Consider the following 17,252-nt stretch of genomic DNA (forward strand, 5'->3'; position numbering starts at 1 on the left):
TGGAAGGAGGTACAAGTATTATTGCATTGTTTCCGACCTCCAGAGGTGCAGCGGCGTGTGATCTCCCAGAGGATGAGGCCGAAACTGTACATGTCAGCCATCATGAAGGACTGGAAGAAGTTCCTGTTCAAGGTCTCGTCCAACACCTCAGGTGGCATGTAGCGCTTTGTGCCCACTCGCAGGTTGGGAGGGATGTCCACTTTGTTGGTATCACTAAGACACAGGGGCAGATATAGAAAGGTTAGTTGTTATTAATGAGATTGTGTGCTAGAGCGCACAATCTCAAGGACCCCCTTGAAGGACCCCCGGTTTGATATGCATTATTAGGCCATGGACCCCCATTCGATACAATTTTCATCTCTGACACACCAATCTCAGAGTTACAGACCCATAAGGGACCATTTTGGTTCCTAACCATCAATCATTTAGCTGATAAATTAATATGTATTAGGCTGTGGACCCCCATCTGAAAATGTTTTGTGCCAGGGATCCCCAGAAGAGAAGATTTTTGTTAAAAGAAATTCAAAATTATTCTACATTTTCCAAAATGTTTTCACAGTCATGATATTGTTGATTTCTAATGGACTTGAAATCATATCAATCATATCACCACCCCAATAAGAAAGCCCTAATGAGTTTTTGTTTTGTAGAGTTTTAGCCACAAAGGCTGGCGAGACTGTCACCATTCTCTAGTTGAGCCAAGCGTTTAGAGACTTATGAGTCTACTTGGCAGTATAGGCCTACTTTGGAAAGTGGTCAGTAGTGTTGTCAAGTATAGTGTGATGCAGTGGTTCTCAACCTTTTTCATTTCAAGGACCCCTAGTTTGAGATTGCATTAGGCCACGGACCCCATAACTCTTAAAGGAGTAGTTCACCCCAAAAAAAACTTATATTTTCAAATGAATTACGCACCCCATGAAGCCTTGAATTCATGGAATGTTTTTTTTGTCGCATTCCTAAGCCAATAATTCGATTAAACTCTTTGAGTAGGAGACTCAAATTATTGGCTCAGGAATGCGAAAAAAAAGTCCATGAATTCAAGGCTTCATGGGGTGTGTACACTACAGTAATTGACAGAAAATAAGTATTTTTTGGGTGAACAACTCCTTTAAGCGTAATTTATTCTCTGTCGCATGGTGTCATGCACAAAAACGGCAGAGAATAGCAGAGCTACAAGCTTGCATCGTCGACACGTTGTGAGCTTGTAGGCCGGCTATTCTCGGCACGAGACACTGTCGCACAACATACAGTAGTATGAATGGGGCTTTATTCATACTATACCTTTAGTATGAATGGGTTTCCATGTGTACACTCTCTAAGTTACAGAGCGGTAAGGGTCCATTTGGTCCCTAAAACTATCAATCATTTAGCTGGGGGATCCCCCTGGAATCCCCTCAAGGACCGCTTGGGATCCGGGACCCCCGCCCCCACCCACACTTTGAGAACCACTGCCGCGATGAACCCCAGCCTGAAACCACCTCCTGGTTGTCCTACCTGTTCAACTTGACAGCCAGTCCCAGGTCGGCTATACAGCACACGCCATTCTTCTTCACCAGGATGTTCTTGCTCTTCAGGTCTCGGTGGGCGATGGCCGGTTTGCCCTGGGTGCCGTAGATCTCGGTGTGCAAGTGGCAGAGGCCCGATATGGACGAGTAGGCCAGCCTGAGCAGAGACTTGATGTCCAGGGTGTTGCCCTTGAGGTAGTCGTACAGGGAACCATTCTCGTGGTAGTCGGTGATCAGGTAGAGCTGCGTCCACGAGCCTGTTCCCTTAATGTCAGCTGCTATGAAGCCTGAGGGGGGTGAGAGAGGGAAACATGAGTGAGAGCTGACTTAAGCACGCACACACACACACACAAAAAAATATAAGCGAACATTTGTAAAATATTTGGTTCCAGGGACCTCCAGAAGCAAAGATTGGAGTTACAAACGTTCGCGTAATTTTCAATTCATGAAAACAATATCTAAATGATTTTTGTCAATTTATTACATTTTGTTTTTAAATACATCCTTTATATTTATCTTAAAGGGAAGTTGAAATATTAAGATTGATTTTGTGGATTTTCTTTACATTAAAAAACATTATATAAAAAAAGCTGTCCCATGTTTTCATGTCACTACCGAAACACAACGAGTTTTAGTCCATAGGTGGAGCCTGGTTTTAGCCACACTCCCACAGAAATGACATAGTCTTCCTGTTCATCATGGCCACCTGGTGAGTAGCTAGTTTACTTCAGTCAGAAGTAAATGTCTTCCAAAGTCTGAAAATCAGTGTGTATTTTTAAGGATTGTCACTACCGAACACATCATTTCTGCAATTATAAACTCCTTTTGGGTTTTACTTCAAATGTGATGTTTTTTATCCATGTACAACTGCTCAAAGCTGTGTTTGCAAGCCATGTCTTGCCTAGCATTGTTGAGTTAAGCTAAAAACTAGCTAAAATTGTCACTACCAAAACAGTCACTACCGAAACATTATGCTCAAGTTTCGGTAGTGACGTCATTGTTTCGGTAGTGACAACATTGGATGTTCATGTTTTGAGACATTATTAAAGTAAGTTTTTCAAACATGTACATAATTGTAACATGTACATTATATTTCATCATGTGGTTTTGCAGGGAGAGATAAAACACCTAAATGCCAAAACAAAATTTGGGGCAGAGGGAGACAGGCAAAGGAGATGGAGAAGTTTTGTTGGGCTTCCACACGACCTAGCACCGAAGGTGATCAGACAGTAGTTATTAACTTGAAGAGCTTGAGCAAAGTTGCAGAAGACCTACGCTGTGACACACAGGCTAACGTCTCATGTATAGGAAGTCACTCCAACACACCACAAGTGCATCAGGGACTGGAGTCACATCAGCCACCATGAAGCTAACTGCAGAATCACAAGTAGCTAGGGGTACGAGTCCGACAAGCCCACAGCTAAAGCCCTTTATAACACACTCCTACCTCTTAAAGTCAAGCTCATCTACGTGGAAGAGGAACATATGATAATTGACTGTACTTTTGCTAAATATGTGTCCCTTAGATCTGGTGCAACATGAATATGGTCAAAGTCTTTACAAAATAGAATAAACATTTCACACAATTTCCAACTCTGAATTTGAACCAATTCGGTAGAATGGCTCATATATATATTCAAAGATTTGCACAATTTAAAATAAATAAAGCGCTCTGTGCCGCGCTATGAGCTTGCATATCTGCTATTTTTTAATAGTGATGCATCTTATACTTTATTTATTTGGTCGGGACTCCATGAGACTCCATGAGGGACTCCATGAGGCACACACACACACACACTGTGATGTAACAACCGCCTCATTGCACACCTGATACAACATCCGTTCCATTGTGTTGTGATATCTCAATGTTAAGCCTGAGCTGGATGAACTGAGCACCCTGGGTAATAATGACACCCAGACCACCCCTGTTGTTATGCTTGGAGCGTTGATGACTGCATGCTGCCCCTGCTGTTCACACACATTTGGACAACAAAGTCAAGCTTCAAGCTTTGTTTACTGTCCATATGCAATTATGCATGGAATGCTGGACCCAGTGTCCCTATTGTGGATGATGGAGACAGTGTACAAATGGACCCCGTGGGGGGTTTGACTGTTGCTTTGAACAGGTTTTTGACTTGATGGTATTCAGCATCATTATTCCTGATAAGGACACTCTTGGCCAACATCTCTACCACCGTCCCTCAAGGACAGAAGGAGCTATTTGAGCTACTTATAAAGCATATCTTAAACGGTTAACCATAAACAGTTTGTTCATTTTTGTTGTCACACAGTCTTGCGGCCCTCAACTTCAAGCCATTTTACAATTGTGGACCCGTGCCAAATCTAGTTGAATTCCCCTGACTTAAACCCTACATACGTTGTTGACCGGTCAGTGGTCTGTACTTGGTCCCCTCCTTCTCTCCCTCTACATCAAATGTCTTCGCTGAAAATAGCCAATCTACAAGCTCACAAAGCTTGCAGATCTACAAGCTCACAATGCATCACAACGCCACCTGTTTCGAGCTTATAGATCTGCTATTTTTGCCACCTATTTTCGCCTATTATGATATGCCCAGAATAAGAAGCTAGGGTCAATGTGTTTAAGATACAGTATGTTGACTCAGTTTCCTTTGATTTCCAGAGGTCAAACTGTGGAAGGTCCAACCAGAAAGAGTCAAATGTGGAGAAGTCAAAATGGGAAAGTTCAAGCGAGATGTTGCAGCACTCTTGTGGAGACATTAATGGATGAGGCTCCTTCACCCCTTGCACTTTGGCTCCTATTGACAATTGAGGGCTTCTATAGATAGAGGGAAAACTATAACTCTATTCCATGTATTTGCAGTACACTGTGGATTTACTTTATGAAGATTCAGTACGTAGTACAGTACAGCGATATACCACCTTTGTGTGTACACACACACACACACACACACACACACACACACACACACACACACACACACACACACACACACACACACACACACACACACACACACACACACACACACACACACACACACACACACACACACACACACACACACACACACACACTCTCCTTACCCAATATGTTGTCATGTCTCATCAGGAATGTTTGGTAGATCTCGGTCTCTCTGAACCAGCTGTCCTCCTCTGTGGTGAAGAAGACCTTGACCGCCACTCTCTCTCCTCTCCACTTGCCCATCCACACCTCTCCATAGCGTCCCTTTCCAATCTGCTTCACCATCTGGATCTGTTTAGCGATAGTGCGCTGCACCTGGTGGCAGGAACGCATAAAGACTCATGAATGATCACCATTAATGCTTTTAATGGATTTGATCAACTGCAGGCGACATTAAAGATGTGCATACAAGATTCACATTCATTTACAGTAGATATATATCAATGTGCAGAAGCATTAGCAACCCATAACTTACAGTATGCACTCAGACTATTTATTTGTATTATGCTTAGCTGCGCACTGGTGTCGTGTGCCAAAAATAGCTGATCTACAAGCTCACAACACTTCGCACCGCAACATGTTGTGAGCTTGTAGATCAGCTATTTTCAGGCTGTAGTGTTCATTGCACTTCTAACCCCAGCTTTATGGTTAATATGCAATGACATGTTCTTACCAATAGAGGGAGTCCTGACCCTGAGCCGGACCCAACACTCCGAGAATGTTCTATTAGGTCTTTCAGAGACTCTCCAGGGGGGATGAAGGTCTCATCCTGCTCAAGATCAATGCTGTAGCGTGGCCGTGACTCCTGCCGCTTATATCTGCCATAGAGTGGGTGGTGTGATTAGATGAGGACAAGTATATTGATACTGCAGCGTGCCTGAGTGCTGCATTTTCTGCATTTCTCAGTTGGCAAGCTTGTATAGTAGTGTGTACATTGTGCGTGTTTTTGTGTTGTTGTTTTTTACCTGAAGTAGCAAAAGATGAGGATGACACCGAGGATGATGCTGCAGACCGTGATTGATATAAAAAGAGCCATATGGTGGATACTGTTGTCCACGTAATCTGCAAGAAATAAACAGAACACGGTGTAGAACATCAATTATCTCTTGTGATCTGGTCATTGCCTAAATGTAACTAGTAAATAGCCTCAAGAGGGCGCAATTTCTATGTCTTTGCCTCCTGCACGACTCCTCCATGAGGCATTTACCAAAGATTATACCACTCTTCTTAATGTGGTGTACGGGGACCCACAGGTGTCCTTGCGGCGGTTCCAAGGGTCCCCCAGTTAAATGATTGATCAAAATGTACAAATGGATCCATTTGATTTCACTTGTACACTCTCAGAGTTAAATTAACACTCAGGATTTTACAATGTAGCTTGGGATCCCAGAGATAAAATAATAGTATCAAATGGGGGTCTGTGGACTAATCCATATCAAACTGGGGGTCCTTGAAAAAAAAGAAAAAGTGAACTAAACGATAAAGTCAAGTTCCCTGCAGAGAAATAATGAGTTGACTTTGCCTTTACTTGGCCTACAACAGTGGTTCTCAAAGTGGGATCCATGGAAAATCAGGGTTTCTTGAGGGGGGGGGGGGTTCCAAGTGGACCCTTGCCTCTCTGAGAGTGACAAATGGAACCAAAATGGACCCTTACAGATCCATTTGTAGACTCTAAGAGTTATGGGGGTCCTTAAAAAGTGTGAGAACCAATGCTACAGAGTGTTTGTTGAGTAAGAGGGGTCTCCTCGTCTCTCCAGCACCAATTAGGAGAGAGTACCCATTTATAAGCTTAAATGTTATAGTGTTCCAATGTCAATTTTGTCTGTCATGTTTTTTGTAGGTCCATTTGGTTCCATTTGTACACTCTCAGAGTTATGAGGTGGTTCTTGAAATGAAGACGTTATTTGAGAACCACTGACCTACAATATTGCAATCACAACAATATCCATGCAATCATTACCAAGCACATTGGCTTTGTATCAAATGCAACACCGTTCTAAGTTTCCCTTCCACTGCCAAACCCCCCCCCCCCCCCCCCCCCCCCCGCCCCGCCTCCCACTGCATGATCGATCACATCCCCTTCCTGAATCCAACAGATCGGGTGACACACTGACATCGCTACGGCAACCCCAGAGGCCCGCAGCAGCTCTGGGGCTCTAACCTTTCTGCCGTGCCGCTGTCAATCAAACACACACATATAGTACACACACACACACACACAGGCGCGGGAGTACATAAGCACACAAGTAAGCACGCACGCACACACGCACACACACACACACACACACACACACACACACACAAACACACACACACACACACACACACAAACACACACACACACACGCAACCACATCAAAAGCATATCAAAAATTCAGCCACCCATTATTATTTTGTTCACTGGTAGACAGGCAGGAAGGCACACACATACACACAGAGACACATGCGTGTGCGTGCACGAGTGTTCAAAACTACATATCAACAGCATGCACATACACAAGCGAAGCGAACATATAGCCCAATGTCACATACTGCACTGGTCTATAGTCTATAGTATGGTACATCAGACACGGATTGAAGCAGTTCACAATGATTCAGTTGACAAATTAATTAGTCATCGTTGATGTATTACTTTGAAGGACACGAACATTTGTGTGAGACTGTGAGTGAGCGTGTGTGTGTGTGTGTGTGTGTGTGTGTGTGTGTGTGTGTGTGTGTGTGTGTGTGTGTGTGTGTGTGTGTGTGTGTGTGTGTTTGAGGGAGAGAGAGATACTGTAGAAAGAGAGAGACAGAGCGAGAGAGAGAGAGAGAGAGAGAGAGAGAGAGAGAGAGATAGAAAGAGAGACAGAGAGAGAGAGAGAGAGAGAGAGAGAGAGAGAGAGAGAGAGAGAGAGAATGTTGGTGTGTAACAGAGTGACAGATGGACAGATATCTCACATCCGTGTGCTGGGGCAGGAAACTCAAGCAGGCCCTGGGGAGAGGCTGTCCTTTTCATTAGAGGGTGAGAGAAACAAGCCAAGCCTGCAGGCTCTGTTTCACCTGCCGTTCTCTCTTTCTCTCCAAGTGTCTCCCCCCCCCCCTCTCTCTCTCTCTCTCTCTCTCTCTCTCTCCCTCTCTCTCCGTGACCCCAGAGCAGCATGCGCCACTTCACTCCAGCACCACACTGTGGTTTGTAACAGTTTAAACTGTCACTACCCATCACACCCCAGTATGGACTCCGTGAGTGAGCCCACTCTAAAAGCCACTCATGCTATAAAGCGGTAGGGCAGGATTTCAGTGTGTGTGTGTGTGTGTGTGTGTGTGTGTGTGTGTGTGTGTGTGTGTGTGTGTGTGTGTGTGTGTGTGTGTGTGTTAGGGCTGTCCCCTCATAGTCAATTAAGCACTTAGACCCTATATACTTGACCGGTTACCCCCAGGGCACTATACTCACAATGCGTCGCAACACGTTGTGAGCTTGTTCGCCCCCCCCCCAGAACAGGGGTGCTAGGGTTCATATGGTTAATCAGTCGGTTTGGTCTTAGTCAACCAAGACTTGTTTTTTTTATGTTTTTTTTCTACCCACGTCTTTTGTAAACTCTGATATAATCCTTTCAATAGCCAGTAGACATGATTATGAAGTTCATAATAATGTTGTCTTCATAATATGAACGTGTGTGTGTGTGAGAGGTTTTCGCATCTTACCAGGGGTCCTCAGTGGTGGCAACGTAGGATGCAAGTCTCTATTGCAGAAGTCATCTGTACAACACTCAATCGCTCTCCTAGGACGAGGATTCCGTGTGTCCTGGTACACGCACGCGCACACACACACACACACACACACACACACACACACACACACACACACACACACAAGTGAGATTTACAAATACGTTTTGGGGGACTAAAGAATATTTACAACAGCACTTATATCTTAGAGAGCCGGGTTTACAACCACCTGCAGACTCCTCACACGTTTCTTCCATTAAAGTTTAAATCCGTTTTAGTGAATAAAACCTTAAATAATAAAATGTTTATGTGTTGGGAGTTCACAAAGACTATGAGTTAGTACACACACACACACACACACACACACACACACACACACACACACACACACACACACACACACACACACACACACACACACACACACACACACACACACACACACACACAAGCGTGAGTTATACTTTGTTGTATTATATTTTCCAACCAGTGACATGTGCCGTCAATAGCCAATGTACAAGCTCACATTGTGACACGTTGTGAGCGTGTAGATTAAGCATAACTGGACTTACTCTGCACTGGAACTCAGAGCCGTCGCGGCCCAGGCACCCTGCCGTGCGCACAGCCAGGCCACCATCCTCCTCCTCCACCATGGTGAAGCAGTAACCGTCAGTTCTGGGAAGAGACAGTCACCAACACGTTATGGTCACTATCATAACCGTCTTCATCATCATCATCCTCACCATCACCAACATTATCTGCATTTTGATTGTTTGGTGAATTGTCACGGAAAGATCGTCCCCTTCTGTTCAGTTAATTACAATTCTTAAGGAAAACAACTTTGAAAAGCTAATTGGGTCGTCAGTTAATTGGTTTGAAACTATAAAATAATTGTACTATTAGGGGAAAGGGAGTATTTACTGGTCCTCGAAGGAGGGGGAGTTACTTTTCTGCATTCACCCTGCAGATGGATGCGCATATGGCACTGATGAGCGGGGGGGGCACTACATTTTGTCAAACCGAGACTATGACCAAACCAAGTATCTATGTGTGTGAGTGTTACTGTGTAAGTAAGAGTGTGTGTGTGTGTGTGTGTGTGTGTGTGTGTGTGTGTGTGTGTGTGTGTGTGTCTGTCTGTCTGTACACCGTATGTACAGTATATGCGCGCGCATGCACGTGTGTGCGTGCGTGAACCCTCCTCTGCACAGTGCAGTACGTACATGCATGTATCATTGATGGAGTTCTCAGGACAGTGGTGGTAGCAGTGGCACCAGATCATGTGTTGTGGGACCACTGTAGCCGTGCTGCTGCCGTCCTCCTGCCGTCGCTCTGACTGCACCTTCCACCCGTTCAACACGTTGGCTGTAGGACCACAGAGACAAAACCAGCATTAAAACCCTGTCGTCTTAGAGGACTGGAGAACTTGAGTTACAACTGTGCTTTGACCGCTTTTTCCATCTACACCAAAACTCTTCGCCAAAAGTAGCTGTGCGGCGCATTGTGAGCTTGTAGATCGGCTATTTTTGGCTAATGCCCCACCCCCCCCCCAGAATATGGACGCTGGGGTTCAAGATTCCGAATCTGAATCAACTTTATTGTCACATCACAGGTTTACAAGTGTAAAGTGGGTTAAATTCGGTTTTGTGGCAAGCTCTTTTGTTGTTTTAAGGAAAAGAACATTTTTAAGAAGAGGGGGGGGGGGGGGACAAGAAGAAAATAAATCAAAGGGTAAATAGAAACATGTCAGGGATAGGCAAACACATAATATGCATAATCCTGCTAAATAGTACATGAGGTTAAACCACAATGGAAACAAGCCCCTGCAAGGCCTTTTTGTAGTGTGCTAAATGTTTTGGCTAATGTCCCCCTTTTTTGGCTAATGTGTGGGTTCTTTTTCTGTTTTGGGCATGTCATAAACATTTTCAAAAATAGCTGATCTACAAGCTCACAACGTGCCATGGCGCGACATGTTGTGAGCCTGTGGATCGGTGGTGGAGGCACGACCAGGTGTCACAATGGTTCTCAAACTAGGGTAAAGGGGATCCTCTGTGTTCCTTGAGGGGGTTCCAAATGGACCCTGGCGGGTCTGTAACTCTGAGAGTGTACAAACGGAACCAAATGGACCCGTAAGGGTCCATTTGGTTCCATTTGTACACTCTCAAGAGTTATGGGGGTCCTTGAATTTAAATAGTTTGAGAAGCACTGGATTCGGCTGGCTGTGCCAAAGCACCAGTAAAACTTAAGTACACGTAACTGAGGTAAATTAGAGGCAGAATAAATCAGGTGATCAAAATGTCATTCATGTTATTTTCAAATGGGGCCTTTTTGAAAAACACATGAGCATGAGAGTTCTGCCCTGGCTGTACACCGTTGTCATGGCAACCGCTGGCCACAGAAAGAGTGACCATGTGTTGTTGAAAGCAACCCCGCTGTTCTGGGCCAGACTCTATGTACCTGCCCCGAGTCTGGAAGCACTACTACACTGCTGCACCAGAAAGACCTCTTTGTGCTGCGTGCGTGTGTGTGTGTGCGTGCGTGTGTGTGGGCATGTAAGTACAGCGTGTGTATGTGCGTGTGCGTGCATGCGTGTGTGTGTGTGTGCGTGCATGCGTGGATGCTTGTCCCTGTGTGAGTGTGTGGGCATAATGCCCACACACTCACACAGGGACAAGCATCCACACATGCACGCACACACACACACACGCACGCACGCACATACACTTATATTTAGGGATGTCCGATTTTATCGGCCTCCCGATATTATCGGCCGATATTAGCATAAAAATTGATATCGGGAAAATATCGGTATCGGTTTTTGAAAAAAAACCGATACAGAAAGTTACAGGAGTTCTTACTGTATATGGTGTGTGTGATATGAAATTTGAGCTTACCCTAATCACAATAATCCCCGCATATATCGGTATCGGTTGATATCGGTATCGGTAATTAAGAGTTGGACAATATCGGTATATCGGTTATCGGTAAAAAAGCCAATATCGGACAACCCTACTTATATTATAAGTGTGTGTGTGTGTGTGTGTGTGTGTGTGTGTGTGTGTGTGTGTGTGTGTGTGTGTGTGTGTGTGTGTGTGTGTGTGTGTGCGTGTGCGTGTGTGTGTGTGCCAAATGTCCCCAAAAGTATAGCAGAATTTGGGAAATTGACATTGTGAGGACAATTTTCCTGGTTCTCACAAGAGAAATGGTTGTTTTATGGGGTTAGGGTTATGATTAGCCATTTAGAGTTTAGGTTTAGGGGTTGGGGTAAGAGTTATGCCTGATTTGTACTTTCATGCACCGAAAATAGCAGATGTATATGCTTAAAAATTGGCAATTTTTGGCTTCAGGGTTGGGAAATGATGGCAAAAAAGGCATTCATAAAATTGGCATCTTAAAATGGCCTCACAAGTATAGCAATACAAACGTGTGAGTTTGTGTGTGTGCGCATGTGTGTACACACTGGTCTCTTAAGAGAAGTTGTTGGAAAAGAGTTTGTGGCATGTCACTGCAATATTCAAGACTATATATCTAACGCTCCTTTTGGCAGAGAAAGTGAACAGTCAGTGTGTCTTGTGCTTACTGTACACTACAGTATACTGTACTGTATGTCAGTGTTTATCACTATGTGACTTTAATGTAACTGAGCCCTCCCATCTAAATACAAATATTAATGTCAATAGCGACGGCACTGCAAGTCAACACAGAGCATGTCAACGTTAATCTCGTTAATTGGTGTTGTATATTACAGCCGTATAGTTTAATTGCCCCCGCCCATGACAAGCTGTGAGAAAAGGAGACATTTTAATGTAACTCTGGGCTGTAGTCTGAGACAGAGTTCTCCACCCTCACACCTATTTCCTCCATTCGACAAAAACACACATTTACAGTTGCATGGCACGGGCCTTGTATTAGTTTGGCTGTGAGAGTGTGGAAATGGATCTGCTTAAGCCTGAGTCTTACTTCGTTGCACATCGGCGCCGCATGCTGAAAATAGCTAACCTACAAGCTCACAACGCGTGCGACGTGTTGTGAGCTTGTAGGTTGGCTATTTAAGGCATGTGACGAAGCATAAGTGAGATATTATTAGGTCAATTGTTTTGTGAATAATCTTGTGATTATGCCTGATTGTGATGCTGTACACGTTTGAAAGTTTTTCTTTTCTCCTTATATTTTTCTATTAGTTTATTTTGTGTACTGTATATTATATAACGTGTCAACAAATGTATGTATATTTTATACTTTTATTTCTTTTCCGCATTAAAAGCCGTCCTAGGGACGTGCTTAACATTTGCGTAAGCTACCATGGTATAATAACACAATGTGTATTTATATCTCCCTAATCAAATAAACCATAATAATACTAATAATAATACTAGCACCTCAGAGTCAACCGAACCGCACAGCAGAACAAGGGCCTCCTCATATCTTTTACTAGAAAAACTAGAGTGCTCCAGTTACCAGCAAACCTAGCCTTATTCCAGCCTGTACACTTTTATCCACTCAGTCTCACACTAGTGTGGAAGGTACAAAAAAAATATTTCCATGAGAAAACTAAAGTAACAGCACTGGGCTTCATCACTGTGGGTGTTCTTATGGCTCGAAGGAACGTAAAATGATAAGTCAATGGGTGAATGTATTCTTTATGCTCTAAGGAGAAATACAACTCCCACCATGTCATACGTATGAGTGAACTACTGTACCATAACATTCCCTCATATTCCTGGAGCAACATACACACTTCAGTCACATAGTCACAAGATACATGTGCATCCACTTAGGATATAGGAACAGGATAAATATTGTGCCCTGGACTTGCTCAAACCTTAAAGTGTTAACAGAACAACTTGTAGAGTTGTTCTACACAAGCCACCTCAGAAAAATGTCTCGTCAAGCCAAGACTGTTTTTCTGTGCGTAATGATCCAAGGTGTTTCAAAGTTTATTTATCATAATCTCACTGAGTCAAAATTAATAATTCTTGCTACATTTGCTGCCTGCATGCATGGCTTTCAGGCGTTTTCAATTCATTGGACTAGTTTATTGGAACTGTCCTGAAATGTCTACATGTTAAGTGAATGTTTTCAAGAACATCTGTCAAAGAAACAGAAGATTTGTAAACAAACCTTTTTTTCTCCCCCCAGTGTTGGCAGCTGCAAATGCTAGGTTAAATGCAGAGGATACCTTGCAGGTATGGTAAGGGTAATAAATACACTTCACTTTACAAGTCCCTAAGGGTAGCTCTGGTTAGAGAGCCAAACCAGTTGTTCTTCTGTCCCGTTGTCTCTCATGTGAGAAGATCAAAACGCTCATTATGACTGCTGAATACGTTATGGTGCCAGAAGACTGGACAGAGGTGGCACTGCAGTAAGTCACAGTTTTATAACAAGTAAGTCTCAAGTTCCAGGACAATTCCCAAGATGAAAAAGGCTATAATAAAGTCACAAGTTATAGCGATCAAGTTAAGTAAGAACCAAGTCCCTGACTTTTGGTAACAAGTGCAACACAAAGTTAAAAACTTTACTGTGGTGAAAATGTGATTACTTTAGAGTCATATTGGCAAGTATAAAGTCAGCAAATGAATGACTTATGTGTGACTACTCGAGTTCAAGTCACAGTGAATTAGCGTCCACACCTCTGGGACTGGTAAACAATGAAGACAAAAAAGATTCTTCACAATTGGGCTCTGCACATGCTTTCAGTCAGCAGAACTTCATCACACTCCTTATCTGCCTTTGTCTGTTCATCTCTCTCTGATCTCTCAGAATTCTACAGTCCAAGACACTTAAACCACCATGTGCTCTGTGCACAGCTGTCACAGCAGGAAAGACAAGTTCCACATGAGAAAGTTACTGCACACAATAGTATTGAAATGCTTTCTTCATTCCATCATAAGTATGCATGCAAAAAAACAAAAAAACAAGACCCTTTTAAACATGGTTCTTCTTGGAATCATGATGAAATCTTCTACAACTGGGTAGCAGAAAGAAAACCAACCCATAGCCTAGTTACTCAGAACAAGTTCTGCATCTTGTGTGTGCACGTGTGTGTGTGTGTGTGTGTGTGTGTGTGTGTGCGTGTGTGTGTACATGCGAGCGCGTGCATACAGTACGTGGGTGTGTGTTTGATAATAATGCCATGGCAGAGCCTGGCATGGGAGACAGAGAGTTCTTTAAGCAGTACACTGTGTCTGTCTGTCCACTCTAATCTGTGTTATTTGAAACATTGAAAGCAAGTTTGTAGAAGGTGCCGACACTCCCTAGCTCTGGCCATGGGTATTCGATCCTACAGATTCTTAACTTTTTCTTAATTTCAAGGACCCCCGGGTTTGATATGACTGAGGCCACGGACCCCCATTTAATACGATTTTTATCTCTGACACCCCAGTCTACAGTATACTGTAAAATCCTCAGTGTTCATTTAATTATGGACACTAACATGTACAGGTCCATTTGTACACTCTCAGAGTTACAGACGCATAGAGTCTATAACCACTGCTCTATCACACTTTCCATTTCATCTGTATATCTGCTCTACAAACGTGGAAAAACAATGAAGGGCTCCCTTTCATGGATTTTTCAGGGCTACGATTCAGTTGTGATTCAGTTTCTGTTTTATTGAAACTCACATAAAGGCAGAGAGAGAGAACATAACGGAGAGAGGCTCCTTTTTTCTCCACAGAGGGAGTCAACAGGAAAGCTCCATCCATTCCAGATCAGTGTTGTCATTTGTCTTGTAAGCGAAGGAGAAAGAGGGAAAATCCCAGCACGCGGCACATGGCCAGTGCCATGATTTCAATCTGCGAGGCAGCTCACACGAAAAGCAATCCCATCGCTTTAACCAATTAACCACTTGGACCCTAGTGTCCCTATTCTGGGGCTAACGTTCTGTGAAAATATCCAATCTACAAGCTCACAATGCGTTGCTTAGACTGTTTTGTGGATGATATTTAGTGTAGAGAGTAAGGGGGGGGGGGGGGGGGGCTAGCCTAGTATAAAGCCCTTAGGAATCAGGTCAACTAAGTTTAGGGTTTTAGTGATAGGAACCAGGGGAGATTTGGGATACATACGGGGACTTGGTGTGTTTGTCCATGGCAAGAAGCACATTTACAGTCAACGTATATGTGTGCATGTGTGTATGTCAACACTTGTACGTCAGTGTGTGTGTGTGTGTGTGTGTGTGTGTGTGTGTGTGTGTGTGTGTGTGTGTGTGTGTGTGTGTGTGTGTGTGTGTGTGTGTGTGTGTGTGTGTGTGTGTGTGTGTGTGTGATGCTGCTGCCGAGGTTCTTCATGCATGGTGTGTAAGGGCAGGTTTACTACAGAGTTGCTGTGTGTTCGACAGACTATTAAAGAGTCTATGGGATGTTAAGCCAGCGGGAAACCCAGGGCGACTCCATCTCAGTTACATCTAGCCTTGTTTAACAAAGAGCTTTTCTTTCTGGGCCTAAACACCGCACTCTCTCTCCGGGCAAAAAAATCATCCAAGTTTAAAGTCACACCGTTTTATTAGGTTCTAAACACTGACAAAATGGCGTGGGGCTTCTCTGGAGCGTGTACCTGCGAGTAAATCACTGGATACAGTGCACAGTAAAACTCCTCAGTGTTCATTTAACTGAGGATTTTATTTCTCCATTACTGTTTGTTTACCCTCGTATGGAGTTGGCAACTACCTGAAATTCAAATTAGGAACACCCCCTTATTTCTAAGAAAAATAAGGGACGCCCGGAAAAAGATAGAAATCTCACTGTGTATATGTAGAGTTTTTGTATGTTATATTAAGCACTTGAACCCCAGCATCCATATTCTGGGGGGGGGGGGACATGAGCCAAAAATAGCAGATCTACAAGCTCACAGAGATCGGCAACGAACTTATCAGTTCAATAAGGGATAGTTTCCAAATAAGGGATGATTCCTTATTTCAAGTACCTCTACCTCAGGTGGTACAGGTACATATGCATGAATAACACACACTGAAGTTCATATGCACAAACCCACACATGCACACACACAAGACACACATACAGTATACACAGACATACACAGTAAAAACACATACATATTCACTCCCCCCAACCCCACACACACTAATTACTCGCACACACACTTTGACGTACAGTACATGCATGCACGCACACACACACACATTCAACACTTAATCGCCCGCCCACCCACACAACCCACTCACACACACACACACACACACACACACACACACACACACACACACACACACACACACACACACACACACACACACACACACACACACACACACACACTGGTGTTGTGTCAGCTACAGGGCTCTCCCAAGGTCACCCCGAAACCTGATCCACATCCCCCACACATTCCAGAGGCTGTTCCACTAACTAGGTAGGACTACACATGCACTAACACTATATTACAGACACACACACACACACACACACACACACACAGAAAAAATGCACCGCATGCACAAAAGCTTCATACACATACAGAAGTGACTTCCAGTGGATAGTGTACCACCCCAACTTCAGTGACAGCTTAACAGTAATCAATTTAACCACTTGAGCCCCAACATCCCTATGAAAGAGACTGTGATATCACGTCACACCGTTGAAAGTAAATAGCTGAAAACCTCACAAGATGGCGCCACCTGTCCATTGAACTCAATGGACTGGAGTGGGTGGGGCGGTCGCTCATTCTAAATTCTGGGGGGGAAAAGAGCGCACCAAGTACAGTGCCAATGTTTTACTAAGTAAAGAGGGTTTAAGTGGTTAAAAGTAGAAGCAGTAGTAGTAGTCTCACGATTTAACTTGAAGGTGAATCTTGATATGATGCCAGGGTCAGTTCAAACATGTAAAGACAAATACATATCTAAAAATGTTTTCTAAATCCTAACGGTATGTTGCTATATCAGTGGTGCTCAATCATTTTCATGTCAAGGACCCCCAAAATGATGTGTATTTGTCCGCGGACCCCCATCTCAAAATGTTTTGTCTCAGGGACCCCCAGAAGCAAAGATTTGAGTTACAAATGTTCGCTTTAAAAATATATATATTCAAAGATTTGCACACATTTTCAAGAGTTTCCAAAAATAGCAGATCTAAGTTCATATGAGCTTGTAT

General features: G+C 43.6%; 1 protein-coding gene across 1 annotated transcript in view; it reads right to left on the minus strand.

Moving 5' to 3' along the window:
* The window catches only part of LOC311038316 (bone morphogenetic protein receptor type-1B-like), an 86,213-nt gene that overhangs the window by 2,810 nt on the left and 66,151 nt on the right, over nt 1-17,252 (minus strand). The window contains exons 4-11 of the mRNA XM_084047766.1: nt 9,375-9,516; nt 8,727-8,829; nt 8,131-8,230; nt 5,415-5,511; nt 5,123-5,267; nt 4,572-4,764; nt 1,495-1,792; nt 38-213 (exon numbers count right to left, since the gene is read on the minus strand). Coding sequence (XP_083903892.1) covers nt 38-213; nt 1,495-1,792; nt 4,572-4,764; nt 5,123-5,267; nt 5,415-5,511; nt 8,131-8,230; nt 8,727-8,829; nt 9,375-9,516 — 1,254 coding nt within the window. The remainder of the gene's footprint in view (nt 1-37; nt 214-1,494; nt 1,793-4,571; nt 4,765-5,122; nt 5,268-5,414; nt 5,512-8,130; nt 8,231-8,726; nt 8,830-9,374; nt 9,517-17,252) is intronic.

The sequence above is a fragment of the Gymnoscopelus microlampas genome (assembly GCF_963454915.1).
Source record: "Gymnoscopelus microlampas genome assembly, chromosome: 21".
NCBI lineage: Eukaryota > Metazoa > Chordata > Actinopteri > Myctophiformes > Myctophidae > Gymnoscopelus > Gymnoscopelus microlampas.